General features: G+C 37.3%; 1 protein-coding gene across 1 annotated transcript in view; it reads right to left on the reverse strand.

The window, feature by feature from the left end:
- Positions 1–14,424, reverse strand: part of RGPD4 (RANBP2 like and GRIP domain containing 4) — a 33,570-nt gene continuing 19,146 nt past the window's right edge. Inside the window, exons 22-31 of the mRNA XM_059821522.1 lie at positions 13,476–13,553; positions 8,950–9,117; positions 7,537–7,629; positions 6,434–6,621; positions 5,687–5,915; positions 5,052–5,150; positions 4,738–4,880; positions 2,845–3,118; positions 2,360–2,694; positions 1–568 (exon numbers count right to left, since the gene is read on the reverse strand). Coding sequence (XP_059677505.1) covers positions 263–568; positions 2,360–2,694; positions 2,845–3,118; positions 4,738–4,880; positions 5,052–5,150; positions 5,687–5,915; positions 6,434–6,621; positions 7,537–7,629; positions 8,950–9,117; positions 13,476–13,553 — 1,913 coding nt within the window. The 3' untranslated portion in view covers positions 1–262. The remainder of the gene's footprint in view (positions 569–2,359; positions 2,695–2,844; positions 3,119–4,737; positions 4,881–5,051; positions 5,151–5,686; positions 5,916–6,433; positions 6,622–7,536; positions 7,630–8,949; positions 9,118–13,475; positions 13,554–14,424) is intronic.

Consider the following 14,424-nt stretch of genomic DNA (forward strand, 5'->3'; position numbering starts at 1 on the left):
ACAAGACTAAGATTTAATTTTTAAAATTGGACATTTAATACAAATATGTCAGGATAACACAAATACACCTGAAATATGCCAGTGTCTGAACTTTATTCAACATGCGAAAAATCAATTAGAACACATAAAAAACCCAACTATAAGCTGTAATTTTACATTTATACATCAGAAGTGTCCATTTTAAGAAGTTGAAATAATTAGTCAATAACATCTAAATACTGATTTATACTGCTAGAACATCTGTATACTCAAAGTAATAATTCTATATTTGCCCACAGTCTGTAATGACAATTCTTCCATTTACTAGCCCTTTAGGAGAACCAAAGGATTCAATCTTTTTCACAACATCCATTCCATCTTTCACAAACCCAAATACGACATGCTTGAAGTCCAAGTGTTCTGCTTTTTTAAGTGTTATGAAGAACTGAGAATTATTCGTATCCCTGCCCTTGTTTGCCATTGACAACAATCCAGGACCAGTGTGTTTCACTTCAAAATTCTCATCTTCAAATGCTGTTCCATAAATTGACCGTCCACCTGTTCCATCATGGTTAGTTATATCACCTCCCTTTAAAAAAAAAAGGGCACAACATTAACTTACAAGTCCCAAACATGGACCAACAGCACAATTATATTCCCTTTCAACAGTAAAGACTTCGTTTTGGAAGAAATTCTTAGTTTTCACAAGTACTGTATTTACTTAGACACAAGGCTTCCCAGCTTCAGCAGCTTTGTTCATGGTAACAGAAGCAGTAGTGGAAAGTTTATCCCTTGTTTATTCTGAACACAGCATTTTATCTTTCTGCTTTACATGGTGACGACTCCTCTAGGCCTGTCTTTCCCACAGCCTGCTCACTGCATCACTTCACCCTGACAGCTGGGACCTGCATTATCTCATTGAAGGCCTGTCCTTGCTTAGTCCCTGTCGGCACAGAATTGATCACCTGGAAAAGGTTAAGGTACCAATGATCAGTGATTTCTTGCTTTTGCAAGAAAAAGGCAGCAGCTTTTGCCACATTACTGCTTGTTTAGGAGAGCAGCTGCTGTGACTGAGCAGTGTCTTTTGTCTTTCTGCAAGGCAGCAAACTTCTGGCCCCCTATTATTTGACTATACACATAAAGGTGACAGTATAGGTTATCCTATCTTTGAAGGAAAGCCTTTATTCTCATCGAAAAGCTTCTCACTGTACCCAGAGAAAGTTCGGGCCAAGCAGAGCAAACTTAGAATACTAATTTCATGTGACAAAAGCTCACTTTTTGTCAGCATGTGCACGCTGCAGTTAGCTGTTTGAACAAAGTCTGCTCCTTATAGGATACGGAATACCCTGAAACAAGCTTAAACCCTAAATGAGCAATGCTGCTTTCCTTATCAGAAAGGCACAAAGTTTTAAACAAAAGAGCCAAAAAGGGCATACTTCAGACACAGGCAATACCTAATCAAGAGACTGGATAATTTTTTTATTCTGGTGACAAGCCATTCATATATTACTGTCTACTTCTGAGTTTGTAGAAGGTCATGTCTTGTCTTCAGGGATGTAGTGACATGCAGGAGCATTAGTGTAGTGGTTCATTCTGCCTGTTACAAGTCACCAAAACTCATTGAATTATTGATGAGAATTTTAGTAAAGGAAAGGTTTATCTGAGCTATGATCAATCTCCTAAGCCTTCAGCATTTATGAAGAACTTGCTAGTCCTACCAAATACTCACAGACTTTTAAAACCAACACTGCCTACATGGGGGTTCAGATGCACTGCAGGCTGGTACTCTGGGTGAAAAAATTGAGTATTTTAAGGAACAGGCAACTGCATGATAATGAGATCTAGAAGAATTCTTTTAGATGGCAACTTGAACATCTAACATATTTGGAATATCAGTTTTAAAGTGCATGTTATCTGAAAGACAAAGTGTACTTTAAAACAAAAAAGAAGTCTGGAAAGTAAGTATTCTTAGCAGGTGAGCATACAGAAGTTCCTCTCTGTAGAGAGAGAAGGCTGAATGGTAGTTCTGGGAACCCCTACTTCCCTTGGTGTTCCTGTTCAGCAACAGGCCCCTTGTCCGTTGTAAGAGGAGATCTCTATCCCTGTTTTTTCTTCCACACTAACATGGCAGCACTACGTAACACTAAATCATCAGGCAGCTGGCAGACACAGGTAAAAAGCATTTGGCTTAGGGCACCATGTGCTGCTTGCACCATTTCTCATCTCCTTGTAGGGAGAGGGCAGATGAGAGTATCCTGTACACTGGATTCATGCTGCCATCCAGAACGTGCTATCCTCTATAACAGATTTTTTGAAGTACCATTGTTACTCACGATGCATTTCATGCTCTCTCAATGAAAAGTCTTCCTGTTATGCTTACCTGACACACAAAGTCAGTGACTATTCTGTGAAAGCTGGAGTTCTTGAATCCAAATCCTTTCTCTCCTGTGCACAGGGCCCTGAAATTTTCAGCTGTTCGAGGGACAATATTTGAAAACAGCTCCATCGTTATATGTCCTAAAGGTTCATCATCAGCAGAAACTTCAAAATACACTACAGGGTTAGTGTCCTTTGACAGTCCTGCTGCCAGAGATAAGTGTCCCTTCTGTAGTTCTGACAAGCTTAGCTGGCATTCTTCAAACCTCCTCTTGAAAGAATTAGCCATTTCTTGGCTTTTAAATCTGACCGCAAGTTGTTCCACTTTTACTTCACCATCTGAAAACAAATCCGAGAACAGGTTTCTTTAGTTCTATTCAGTATAGTCAGAAACAAATAGCTTTCATCTTACTTAATCTCCAGGGTAAAACAAAGCCACAGAAACTACAGACCACCTAGAAAAAAACAAAACACACCCAAGAAACTCACCAGCATAATCTGTGGCTGTCCAAATTAAAGCATTGTTGGATGTATCAGAGGGTACTAAGTTCATTTCTTTGGTAATGACATGGTTTGCACAGACTTTAAGAACTTGGTCCCTTCTCATGAGGACTCTATAGTATTTCTTCTGTGTGTGGAAGAGGATCTTTATCTCTCCAACACCACGCTCCTTCCACTGAGTAGCATCTCTGTCCCATCTGTAAAGTTTTGCCCTCTCTTTGAAGAGGATTTCTTCATCTTCTTCTCCAGATTTTACCTCCACCTAAAAAACAGCACAGTGGAGTACCTGTGATTTCCCAGACAGCTGCTGTCACCAACAATATTAATAGTTTTACATACATTATGATGATTCTGACATATTACAATGGAAAATTATTCAATGTGTTCCTTTCTCCAACACCGTATTCATCACACACCAAAATGAGTAAAACATCTAGCCTTTTCAGAATTTAAGAGCCCAACAAATTCCACTGTTTGAGATTAAATTACAGCACTGCACTACTACTTTGCCATACTGCATATAGGTTTTGGTGGGTGTTGGTTTTTGCTTTGGGGGTGGTTTTTTTGTTCGTTTTTTTTTGGTGGGGTTTTTTGTGAGTTTTTTTTCTTAAAAAAACCATCACTATCAAGTGTTCTGGCAAGTTTCCCAGGAAAGTTTCTGGTTTGCTGAATGATGTGCACACTGAGAAATGAAGACATAGTACTATTACCATTCCAGGTGTTACCTTTTGAACATTGTTGAAGAACTTACTGTTTGCATTTGAACAGAATAAACACCAACTGACACCTGACAGCAGTATCTCCTCCTTGCTTTATGTATGCACATTACAGGGCCCTAACCTCCTTTAGTTAACACATCTTCTGAAGACAAGGAACACTTGAGAGAACTATGTGAAAACTACTGGAGAAATACGTGATAAACAACTATTTGTGGAGTCACTATTTGTGGAGGGAGAAATGAGACTGAAGAAGAGAAGCCGCAAGTAAGGGAAGAAAGAAAACCACAGAAGTCGTAATATGACACACATATGAGCAAAGGCATACAAAATTTTGAAGAAGGTGGCTCAAGGCATGTTACAAACTACATCAGATTTGCTGTTCAAGTTAAAGAATGCTGCATACTCTTCATTTGTGCTCTATTTGTCTTGCTTTATGATTATACTAATCTATAATTAAATTATAATGGTTTATAGGAAAGCCAGATGATATAACATGAGAAAAGTTTAAAATGGTTATTAGGCACACTAAGGCTAAATACCAAACCAAGACATGAACAACTGCGTGAAGCCTCACTCAGTAAGTTATAAGTCCACCTTCAACATTGAAGGTTCTCCTACTTCTGAAAAACAGTTTATTTTCAAACTAACAAAGTTAGTTCCCTTAGCCTTCAGGTGAGGTTAACTGTACTACATTTTTATTGCTTAGTGATTCTAGAAATCTCTTGCCTAGCTTAAAGTAAAAATTTAAGTTGGCATGGCTTGCAGAGAAATGAATCTACAAGTCATGGCTACAAAGCCACAGCTGAGTTGTATTAGCACTAACAATTATTCATTTCCCTCCCTTTGTTTTCAGCTGTGCTATAATGAATCAGTTTTAGCTTTTACAAGTTACATGTACAAATTTGCACCTGATCAACACTCAGTCAAGGTATAATGAAATAAACGTGGAATATTTTTAACTGATGCACCAGACACTTCCCCAAGGCTAAGCTGTACTAGGATTTAAAACAGCAGGCGTTTCTACATAGGCAGTGCAAGAAATACAGAACAAAGCACACAATGCAGAAAGCACAGTTAGTTAAGCAAAGCATTTTAAAAAAATTTGCTGTGTTAGCAGACACGCTTATCTTAATGTTGTTTTATATACCAGAAGTCCCCTTACCTCTGGTAAGGACACAATTGGCTCAAAGTGGATATCATCACTATGTACCACCTCATCATCACTACCACCTTCTTCTTCATCTGCTTTACAGGCCATCTCTCCAAACACAGCTGCTCCTGTATTCGCCCATTTGAAGTTTTTATCTACAATTAAGATATTTACATTTTAAGCTTCGTGTAATTGTTTCTTCCGGACAAAAACTTGCAAAAAACCTGTTGTTAACTGATAAATCAGTAGTAATTTGGTGCACAGAAAAGTATATTGTATGAAGCAGAAGTCCAGCTGAGTGTCTGTCTTGGACTAGTTTAACTCACCTTTTAAGCCAAAAGCAAAGTCTCCAGAGTTTTTGGAAGCCAGATCTGCAAATGACAAGCCCGCAGTATTGCTGAAGCCAAATGAGATGATTCTGTTTGCTGTCAAATAAGAGGAGAAAGTCAAAGGTTTTTCTCTGCCTTTCTTAAAAGAAAATGCGTTTAATGTTATGTAGCCGCAAAAATAAACTGAACTGGTTTTTTTTTTACGGTATTTTTCCCTTCCAATAAATTTAAAGTTTGCATGCCGCTTGTCATAATGACAGTCATTTATTACAGTTTAAAAAAAGGCTCAAGACAGCGTGATATAGTTTCAGCGTGCTACTTATGTGCAGACCCACAGAGCTCTAGTGTATTCACTTGGTATTTAACACTAAACTAATGAGAGAAAGTGCATCATATATAAATTATACAACAGACACAGGCATTGCTCTGTAGTAGTGCTATTTGAACACACCAGAATTTGATGCATACAATTATTTTAATTCCCAGTCACATTTTTACTAGATCAGTACTCGTGCTTGCAATTCAGTATTGGTACTACCTCTCTGCAAGGCAGCAGCTACATTAGATAAGTATGCTTTTCTGTAGATTAGTTTAAGTACGTGCAAAAAAACAGGACATACCTCTGACCTTACCTTGTATGGAGTCTGAACAGTCCAAATCACTTTTTTTAGTTGACAAGTCTACAGGTTTGTCATCAGCTCCTGATAAAGTCTGTGATACATGCACAGTTTCTGTGGTGGAATCTGGTTCTTCATTGTTGGTAACTGACTGGACAAATACTGTCACCTCACTGGTTGATGGAGTAGGTACTACTTCTTTACTGGTACAGACTAAGTCAGTTGAACTGGTAACCTCATTCTCCTGAGAGTAATAAAAAAGTAAAGTAATGAGCAAATAAGCTAGAAGAACCTAGTATTCAAGCCATCTCCTCAGGAGACTAAGAACAGTCATTTCAGAAAAAAAGAATACCAAGAAAAATCGTTGTTGTAAGCTTTTAAAGTTTTTCATTACACTTAACACGCATTGGACATTAACTTGACAAGAGACTGAAGTATCTTTGAAGTAGTATGCTTTCAAAAACTACTATTACTTTCTGCAATCAATTAGTCCTTATATATACACATTAGGAGTGACTTTACTAGCCAAAGCAGTTTATGAGAACTTCACGCAAGTTCTCCTTTCTCTTCCCAAGGAACTCAAGATCTAAGCTTTCGTTTCAGTGTTGGAAAAGACTCGAGGCACAGCCACAAAAGTCAAATAGTTTTTCACCACTGGTTGTTTTAGTTCTCACAAGGTGAGAACTATGTAAAGTCTGACACGTATATGAAGTAATTGTACAAGTTTAATGACAAAAAGTTTAGTAAAGATTTAGTTCTTACTTTCTTTTCTTGAATTTTAACTTCTGTCTGAAAGTCTTCTGGACTGTCATCCTCAGTATCACTGCTGACACCACAGACAGATGTAGAAGGAACCTGCAGAGTTTCTGCTATAGCCTTGTCTGCAGTAATTGGTTTCTTTTCCCAAGCAGTAACACATTCTCTTTCATTGTCAAATTCACTTTTGCCTACTGCAAAGAATAAAAATTAGTGGAAAATAGCTGGGAAGGCAGCTAAATACTGAAGTATTCTTTGGCACCTACATTATAAAATAACCTCATGATAGCCAGAGCAACTTGAAGTAAGACTTCAAAAGTTTTTCCAACAGCATTACTGTTCAAACAGTGGAAGTGAAGACTAACTTAACTCCACTCGGGGTGACTAGAACTGGAAATTCATCATACTTTATTTTCTACTGCTATCAGGGAATTTCCATGCAATGATGAAGAGTTCAATCTTGCAGCTGCTACTACTACTAGCTTCCTTTGACAATTGCTCATATTTCAGATGGCTCAATATATATCACCTTTCTAGCACATATCCTCAAAAAACCCCCAAACTTCACTTCCAGAAGTATCTACCCAGATTTTCAGTTACACAACACTGAAGTCTGAGGCACAGCCAAAGTAGACAAAAAAAGAAGCAATAAATTCAATCTTCTACACCTGTATTTTTTAGTTTAAAGACCAAATATCTTTTTTTTTAATTTAACAATATTAATTCATAAGCTGAATTTAAACTAATCTGCAGAAGTAGTTAAGTATTCACAGATGTAGACAACTTTTGTCTTGTACAGTATCATCCCAAGATGAATTCTTCATATTTAGAAGATGGGGCTCAACATAGGAAAACACTTTGATGTTCTAGCTCAGAGGCCACCTGAAATGTACGTTTCTCATTCAGGTACCACTTTACTGCTAACTAACAGTTCAACATACTGAGCTTAAAGCTGTATTTTGAGATGCAGCTTTTCTGCTCCCAGTGTCAGTGCTTCTAAAAACTATCTCGGGAAACATAAAATTAACCTCAGTGCCCAAGTGTCCTTCAGATTTAGAGCTTAAAATTTCTTATATACTGAAACATAAGTATTGTGTTTTAAGACACACCTTTTACAGGATCTTGCAATTTCTTTTTCTCTTCTGAATCGCTGGGATACAGTCTTCCATTAAGTTTCTTAACAGCTGTTTCATAGTCTTCGTCTTAAATACAGCAGGAAACAAGCGTAAGTTCTCAGGCATCCTCTAAGTACAGAGAAGTCTGCAAAGCCCTTCTGACTCACAAGCATAGCAAGCATGCATAATTTTTCCTCACGTTTTAAGAGTTCCACAGGTCAGTGAGTAAGCTTTCACTTCCTATTTTGCATACATGTGCTTCAGTGTGCTATTGACACTTTTCTCAGCCTAGATTGTTACGGATGTGTGGCACAGGTTCTGTTTTCAGAAAACACATTTCTTATTGAGTGATTTTATTAAGAATACCACTGAACAGAATTGGGAAGGAAGACTGAAGATCTTTATATAAAAACTAGCAAGCTCAGATATTTGTAGGAGGGGGTTTGTCTTCTCCCATTTTCTGTTGAATACAATGCTTCAGAACTTCCATTTAACATATTTGCTGCTGAGTAAATTAAGAGTAATTTAGTTGCATGCAGTAAGATTTGATATAGTTACAGAAGTAAGCGTCTTGCTCAGATGAGACTAGGCTCAAACATTTAGATTATTTAGCCTTACCTAGCCAACTGCATTGGTAATGGGTGTCAACACCCATAAGACACCAACACAAATTCCCTTTAATCATTCCTGGGTCTCCATTGTACTATTCCGTCTTTAAGACCTGAGTGTACATCTCTGGACATAAGGAAGATGACAGGACTATTTCCCATCAGTCCAACCAAAAATATTGAAGTATCTAGTGGTTCTGATAGTATTCATAGAATCATAGAATATCTCAAGTTGGAAGGGACCCATAAGGATCACCAAGTCCCTGCTCCTCACAGGACTACCTAAAACTAAACCATATGACTAAAAGTGTTGTCCAGACGCTCCTTGAACTCTGACAGGCTTGGTGCCGTGACCACTGCTGTAGGGAACCTGTTCCAGTGACCAACCACCCTCTCTATGAAGAACCTTTTCCTAATGTCCAATCTGAACTTCCCCCCACGCAGCTTCATCCTATTTCCTCATGTACTATCACTGGTCACCAGAGAGAGGAGATCAGCACCTCCTCTTCCTCTGCTGACCCCCTTGAGGGAGTTGTAGACTGCAATGAGGTCACCCCTCAGACTTCTCTTCTCCAAGCTGAACTAACCAAGGAACCTCAGCCACGACTTGTAAGTCTGGCCGGCAAGGCCTTTCACCATCTTGGGCACCCTCCTCTGGACACACAAATAGTTTGATATCCTTCTTGTCTGAGGTACCCAAAACTGCACGCAGTGCTTGAAGTGGGGCCGCACCAGTGCAGTGTATTACAACCTTTCCCCACAGAAAGGCAACACAAAGATCAACTTTGGCGCTCCTTACCATCATCCTCATCACTCACATATCCAGGCTTATTCTTGTAACAGAAGAATGTTGAAGGTAGCTTGAGAAAGCCAGCAAGAGCTCTCTGTTCAGGCGTAGGTGTTAGCTCGTAAACTATTATAACATCATCAGATGGAAGATCATCTTCGGACATTGTCGTCTTCTCAGCTTTTTACAGAAATTAAACAAAGCATTAAAACTGAAAAATTTCAGACCAGGGAATACCATTAACCCCACATTGCCACTATTACAGAACTGCATTAATTCTAAGGCAGTCAGAAATACATTTGGAGCCTACATATTTTCTATTGATCCCCAGGAAACAAAAAGTAAAGTTACAGGATGCTAGGACAGAGCATTCTGTTAAAAAGAAATTCTAACCTGCATGCCCAACTATATCCTGTTCTATTGCCTTTGAAATTCAAGTATCAGAACAGAAACAAGCCTGCATCTTTATATTGTTACAAGGAATATTTAATTAAGCCCTCATATAAAAAAAATGAGTATAGAGAAGATGGGTATAGGTGTCATCTAGAGGTAGAGGGGCAAACCTTAGGCCTGAAAAAGAAAGTGAAGTTGTTTACAGCAATATGTCCTATTGAATTGCTTAAAAGTGCTTTAAGTTCTAGAAAATACTGAACAGCAACTGAATAGAACTTATTTCAGATTACCTACGGGAAATCGGAGCTTTTTATTAGCTAATCCCAATTTACCATAATGGCCATTGCTGAAACTTTTATTGTTATAAAAGTAAAGTGATTTTTAGTTCCATCTTGTTGAAGATACTGCTTTCAGCCTATTTAAGTAGCTTTTCCAGCACGGACAAATACCACTATCAATTTTATTATATAGCTTTTTCTCCTCTCCCCTCCAACATTCCATTTGCATTGAAAAAACAGTGCATAATCAAAGGTTAAAGCTGAAAGCACAGCCTAGAGCAAACTGCAGAAAAACATATGGCTACAAGAACAAAGTTTGAGTTTATTATGAGAGAATGGAAGCAAAGAGTAATAATACCAGTTTTATATTGTTTGATTGGGGTTTCATTTGTTTGGGTTGGGTTTTAGCGTTGTTTTGAGAGGAGGAGTTTGAGGGTAAAGGTATGAGAGAATCAAATTTATTAACAATTTATAAGAATTACCCCATAAGTACATCAATAACCACATATCAGCTGTTTCCAAAAACAATTTGATTGTTTTAGTAAGTCAACCTATTCGTTAACATTCTCCAGGTTTGAGTTAAACCAGTCAGCAGAATTTGAAGGGTGCTCTCAAAAGCTCACTGGTCTTTCCATTAGAAAATATCTGATAAGTTTGTGGCACAATGTAGCCAATGGGAACCTAAAGCTTCAGCTATGAACTAGACTACTACTCAGTTCCTGAGGAATACTGATTTCCCTGCTCATGCAATTCAGTATTCATTACTGCAAGAGGAGACAAGAACAGCAGAGAAGTGTAATGTTTATAGACATACCCCTTGATCCTCTGACACAAATGAAAGAAATTTGCTTTTAAAAAGTAGTTTTCCCACTAGTATCTTCCAGCAGATTAAGAGCAATATAAAGAATAGTAGAGTAAAAGCAAAATCCAAAGTTCTAGTTCAAATTTAACTCATCTTTCAGTGTTCCCTCTCCAGCCTTTGCCCCAATTCACTCTCCCTTTGATTAGAAGTTAATCATTTCAGGCATTTATATACCAGACTGTAGCTCAAACCCATTACCAGCACATAGAGTCTTGCAGAGTAATCCTTTTTGCTCACTTTTTTTTTAGATCGCAATAGCTCTTCTGAGCCTGTATAAAGTAAATGTAGGATAAAACTCTTGAACAGCAAATATCTGAATTCATGACAGCAGGCTATAGATGTTTTCATATATTTTCTCAGAATCATATGCAAAAAACCTCACTAACCCTAGATGATTTAAGAATTAGGAGTACATCTAGTACCGTGTTATCAAGGTACATAGATACCCTGCATATTAGCATGTATTCTATTCACTCAGATTAGTCAAGCAAGTGTCTCAATTGGACTGAGCAAGTCTGCACAAAGTTCACCACAGTGGTTTAAGTGTGGAGTATTTAGTCTTACAGCCATTAAAGGTTACAGCAAAAAATAGCTTTCCTTAGGATTAGAGAATTTTCAAAAATATATCTTCAACAAAAAAAGAGCTTCCAAAGTCAGTCAAGTAGATGGTTAAAGTGTGAGCTTCCTTTAATCTGAGCAGTATAAAGCTAGCTAGAAGACCCTGGCAACAGAGGATATGGTCCATTATATTCAACAGACAGTATTCCCAAAGAGTTATCATACAAGTCTCTTCCAGTAGCTTTTGCATAAAGTAGCTGAATATGAAAAATACATTAAAAAGTCACTTCAGATTAATCCATAGGTAAAGTTCTCCACGAAGCTGATCAATCAAACAGTGGATTAAGAGTCTAGTGTTCCAAACGTTCACTCAAAGTGACAAAAGGGTTCAACAACAAAGATTAAGATTACAACATGTATTTGCCCTCCGAATTTAAGACTAAGCAAGATGTTCACTGGTTCAGTTAAGTCAGTTTCTATTCATCTTTCCCACAAGAAAGTTAACTTCTCTTATTCAAAAATGCTGCAAACAGCTTAAATATATCTTCACAGGCAGCCATGAAAACAAAGAGCCATGCGTGCATACATACAACATATTCTTAAAAGACTATTGGTTTTGTGTTAATAGAACTTTCTACTCAGGGGAAAAATCCACGCAAAACATTGTTAGTATATGGAAGGAACAAAATAAAGAACAGTACCATGCACAACAGTTCTTTTCACTGGTATATTGTATTTTTGCTTTTGTTTCAATTCATATTAAGACCAGGTGGGCCTAAATATCTAGCTAGTCACAACATTGATATTTTTTTCTCATGCGTATAGCAGTGAATATCTTCTGGATATGAGAGAAAAGCACCAGAGTTTAAACCTTAATGCATGTAACTGATACAGTAACATGCAATTGATTTCACTTTGATTCAGACTTGTAAAGCACTTATAAAAAGGTCATAACCTGACCTGATAAACACTTAAAGTACTTTTGCATGGAGATGCAGAACTACGATATGGTTAAATATCTTTTGAATGTTGCTCTAGCACAACTCAGAAGCTGCTCCTGAAAGACATTCCCCATGAGAAAGCCTCAGATTATTATTTGCATTGGATAGGCTTGATAACCTACTTTAGAAAGGACTTCTCAAAGTCATTTGCTATTAAGTCAAGAGCTCAAAACAAAGCCACCAAAAAGCTACAATGAAGACAATCATCAACTAAATAAATCACTAAGTATATAATCATATCCTAGTTATCCGAAAAGTAGAAGTGAAGAACAGTCTGCAATATTTTGTTTGTTTATTTTAAATACACACACGCCCTCACACATCCCTAATTATAAAAACAGGACCAATTTCAGGTCGCAAAAGTTCTTGCATGTATGTATTGGCCCAGAATGGTTAACCACTTCACATTATGGACATCCAATGATGAAAAAAACCTGAATTGTTAATAAACTCCATGTACAGGGATGCCTAAAAAACACAGAACAGTTGACTTCATATCTTATATACAGAACATTCAGAGTACAGTGTTTAAATAAGAACAGTTTCTTTAGAAATACAATTTTGGGAAAATGGTGTTTGGATTGACATTTTGACATTTTTAAACAATGTAAGACATTAACATTAGAAGACTGTCTGGCGCAGACTAGAATAAAAATTTGCTTTTTAAAATTAAAACGCTGTTGAACTAAGTTGAGTATGCTTACAGCAAGCACACTTGCAAGAAACACTGTTGGTAACATCATATAGTGACATATAATCAAACTATAAGCTGTAACAGTTTTGGTTACAGGTTCTGAATGTAAACAAATTGGTTACACTCAGCAAAAGTTTTCTGACCAGCTAAGGTGGACTTCATATTATATGTGAAGTATATACACATAAGCACTAGCTAAGGAGTTGGCGTTCTTATTTCTGTGCACTCCTTGTTTTTAAAAGTGCAGTAGTTAACATATTGATAATCAGGAAACAGAATTAAACATTTCTAACAGAGAGGCTAAATACATTCAAGTGTTTTACTGGATAACCTGTCTTGAGATCTTCAAGCATATTTCACTGAAGTGGAAGACCTTAGGTACTAAGATGTATTCTCTAAAAATAACAGGAGAATTTAATTTCTTTAGAAAAAGGAGATTTTAGAGATCCAGTGTGCATGTTCAGTAAAACTGTGACGGAGAAGTGCAAGGCAGATGCCCTCAGAAAATAAGGCAAACAGAAGCCAAAAGCTTAACAAGGCCATCCATTCTGCTAGCTCATATTAACGTACTAAGGGCTAGAGACATTCTCCAATAGGACAAACACAGTAGTCAGACACACAATTTTAAGTACTCTTCTTCAGCATGCATGTTAATTATAAGGAATACTGAGCCAACTGCTTTGCCACAGTTGGGTTACTGACCATGCCTGCTAAAGTGTTTTTATCACACATTCAGTGCAGTATGTAAATACCTTTACTATCAGGTTGCAAAGAAGATGTGCTTGTCCAAAAGGCCATTGGATTAGATTTAAAAAGGCTAAAATTAAATCCTAAAAAAATAAATTGTTTGGATATAAGTGTTTACTTGGAATTTTAAAAGGGTAAAACAGACTTATCTATGTTCTGGAAGCATTCCATAGTCATATTCCACAGTAGGAAATTTCATCTGTTAATTCCACACAAGTTTATCCAACCCATGTGAACAGACCGCAGCTACCACCTTCCGTCACATCACTTTATCATACTTCAGTTAATAAACAGACAGTATGTCTTCATAATTCTGAGACTAGCAATAGTAAATTAAAAACTATCATCTGATTAAACAGTCTTGCACTGATGGGAAGCAGCACATGAAGCCTTCAAAGAGAAGTATTCTACAATTAAAACGCTAGTAAAGCTCATTCTTCTCACAAAGACAGTTCAGCACATTATGGTGGTCATGTCACAGCCACAACTTCTGCAAGCACATCTTTTTCAGACAGTGTCAGAAACTGTAACTGAGGCTGTAATCACATGAGCTGTTTTCAGGCTAAGAAAAGAGGCTAAGATCTGGTGTTACTTAAGCTACACATCTGAAATTGCAGAGGCCAATAATTAAGACTTTAAACAAATGTATAGAGAATAGTTTTAGAATACCCATCTGTTCAATCATGGGGATAACTCAAAATTTAGCTGAAGCATACATTTGCTGTTCTCACACTTTACCACTCAGAGCAAAGGCCCAGGTACATACACTACCAATCCAACAACCTATTTAAGTCTCAAACAGTGAATCCACAGCTCCTCCTTTAAGCACTTAAGCCTGAGATTCAACTACAGCATTTCACAGAGTTATAGCTCCTTCATGAAATCCCCTTTCTCACTAATCAAAATTCCATCCTGCATCATACACTTTCATTTTTATATGAAAATAATTAGGAC

The sequence above is a fragment of the Gavia stellata genome, chromosome 1, assembly GCF_030936135.1.
Source record: "Gavia stellata isolate bGavSte3 chromosome 1, bGavSte3.hap2, whole genome shotgun sequence".
NCBI classification, from domain to species: Eukaryota; Metazoa; Chordata; class Aves; order Gaviiformes; family Gaviidae; genus Gavia; species Gavia stellata.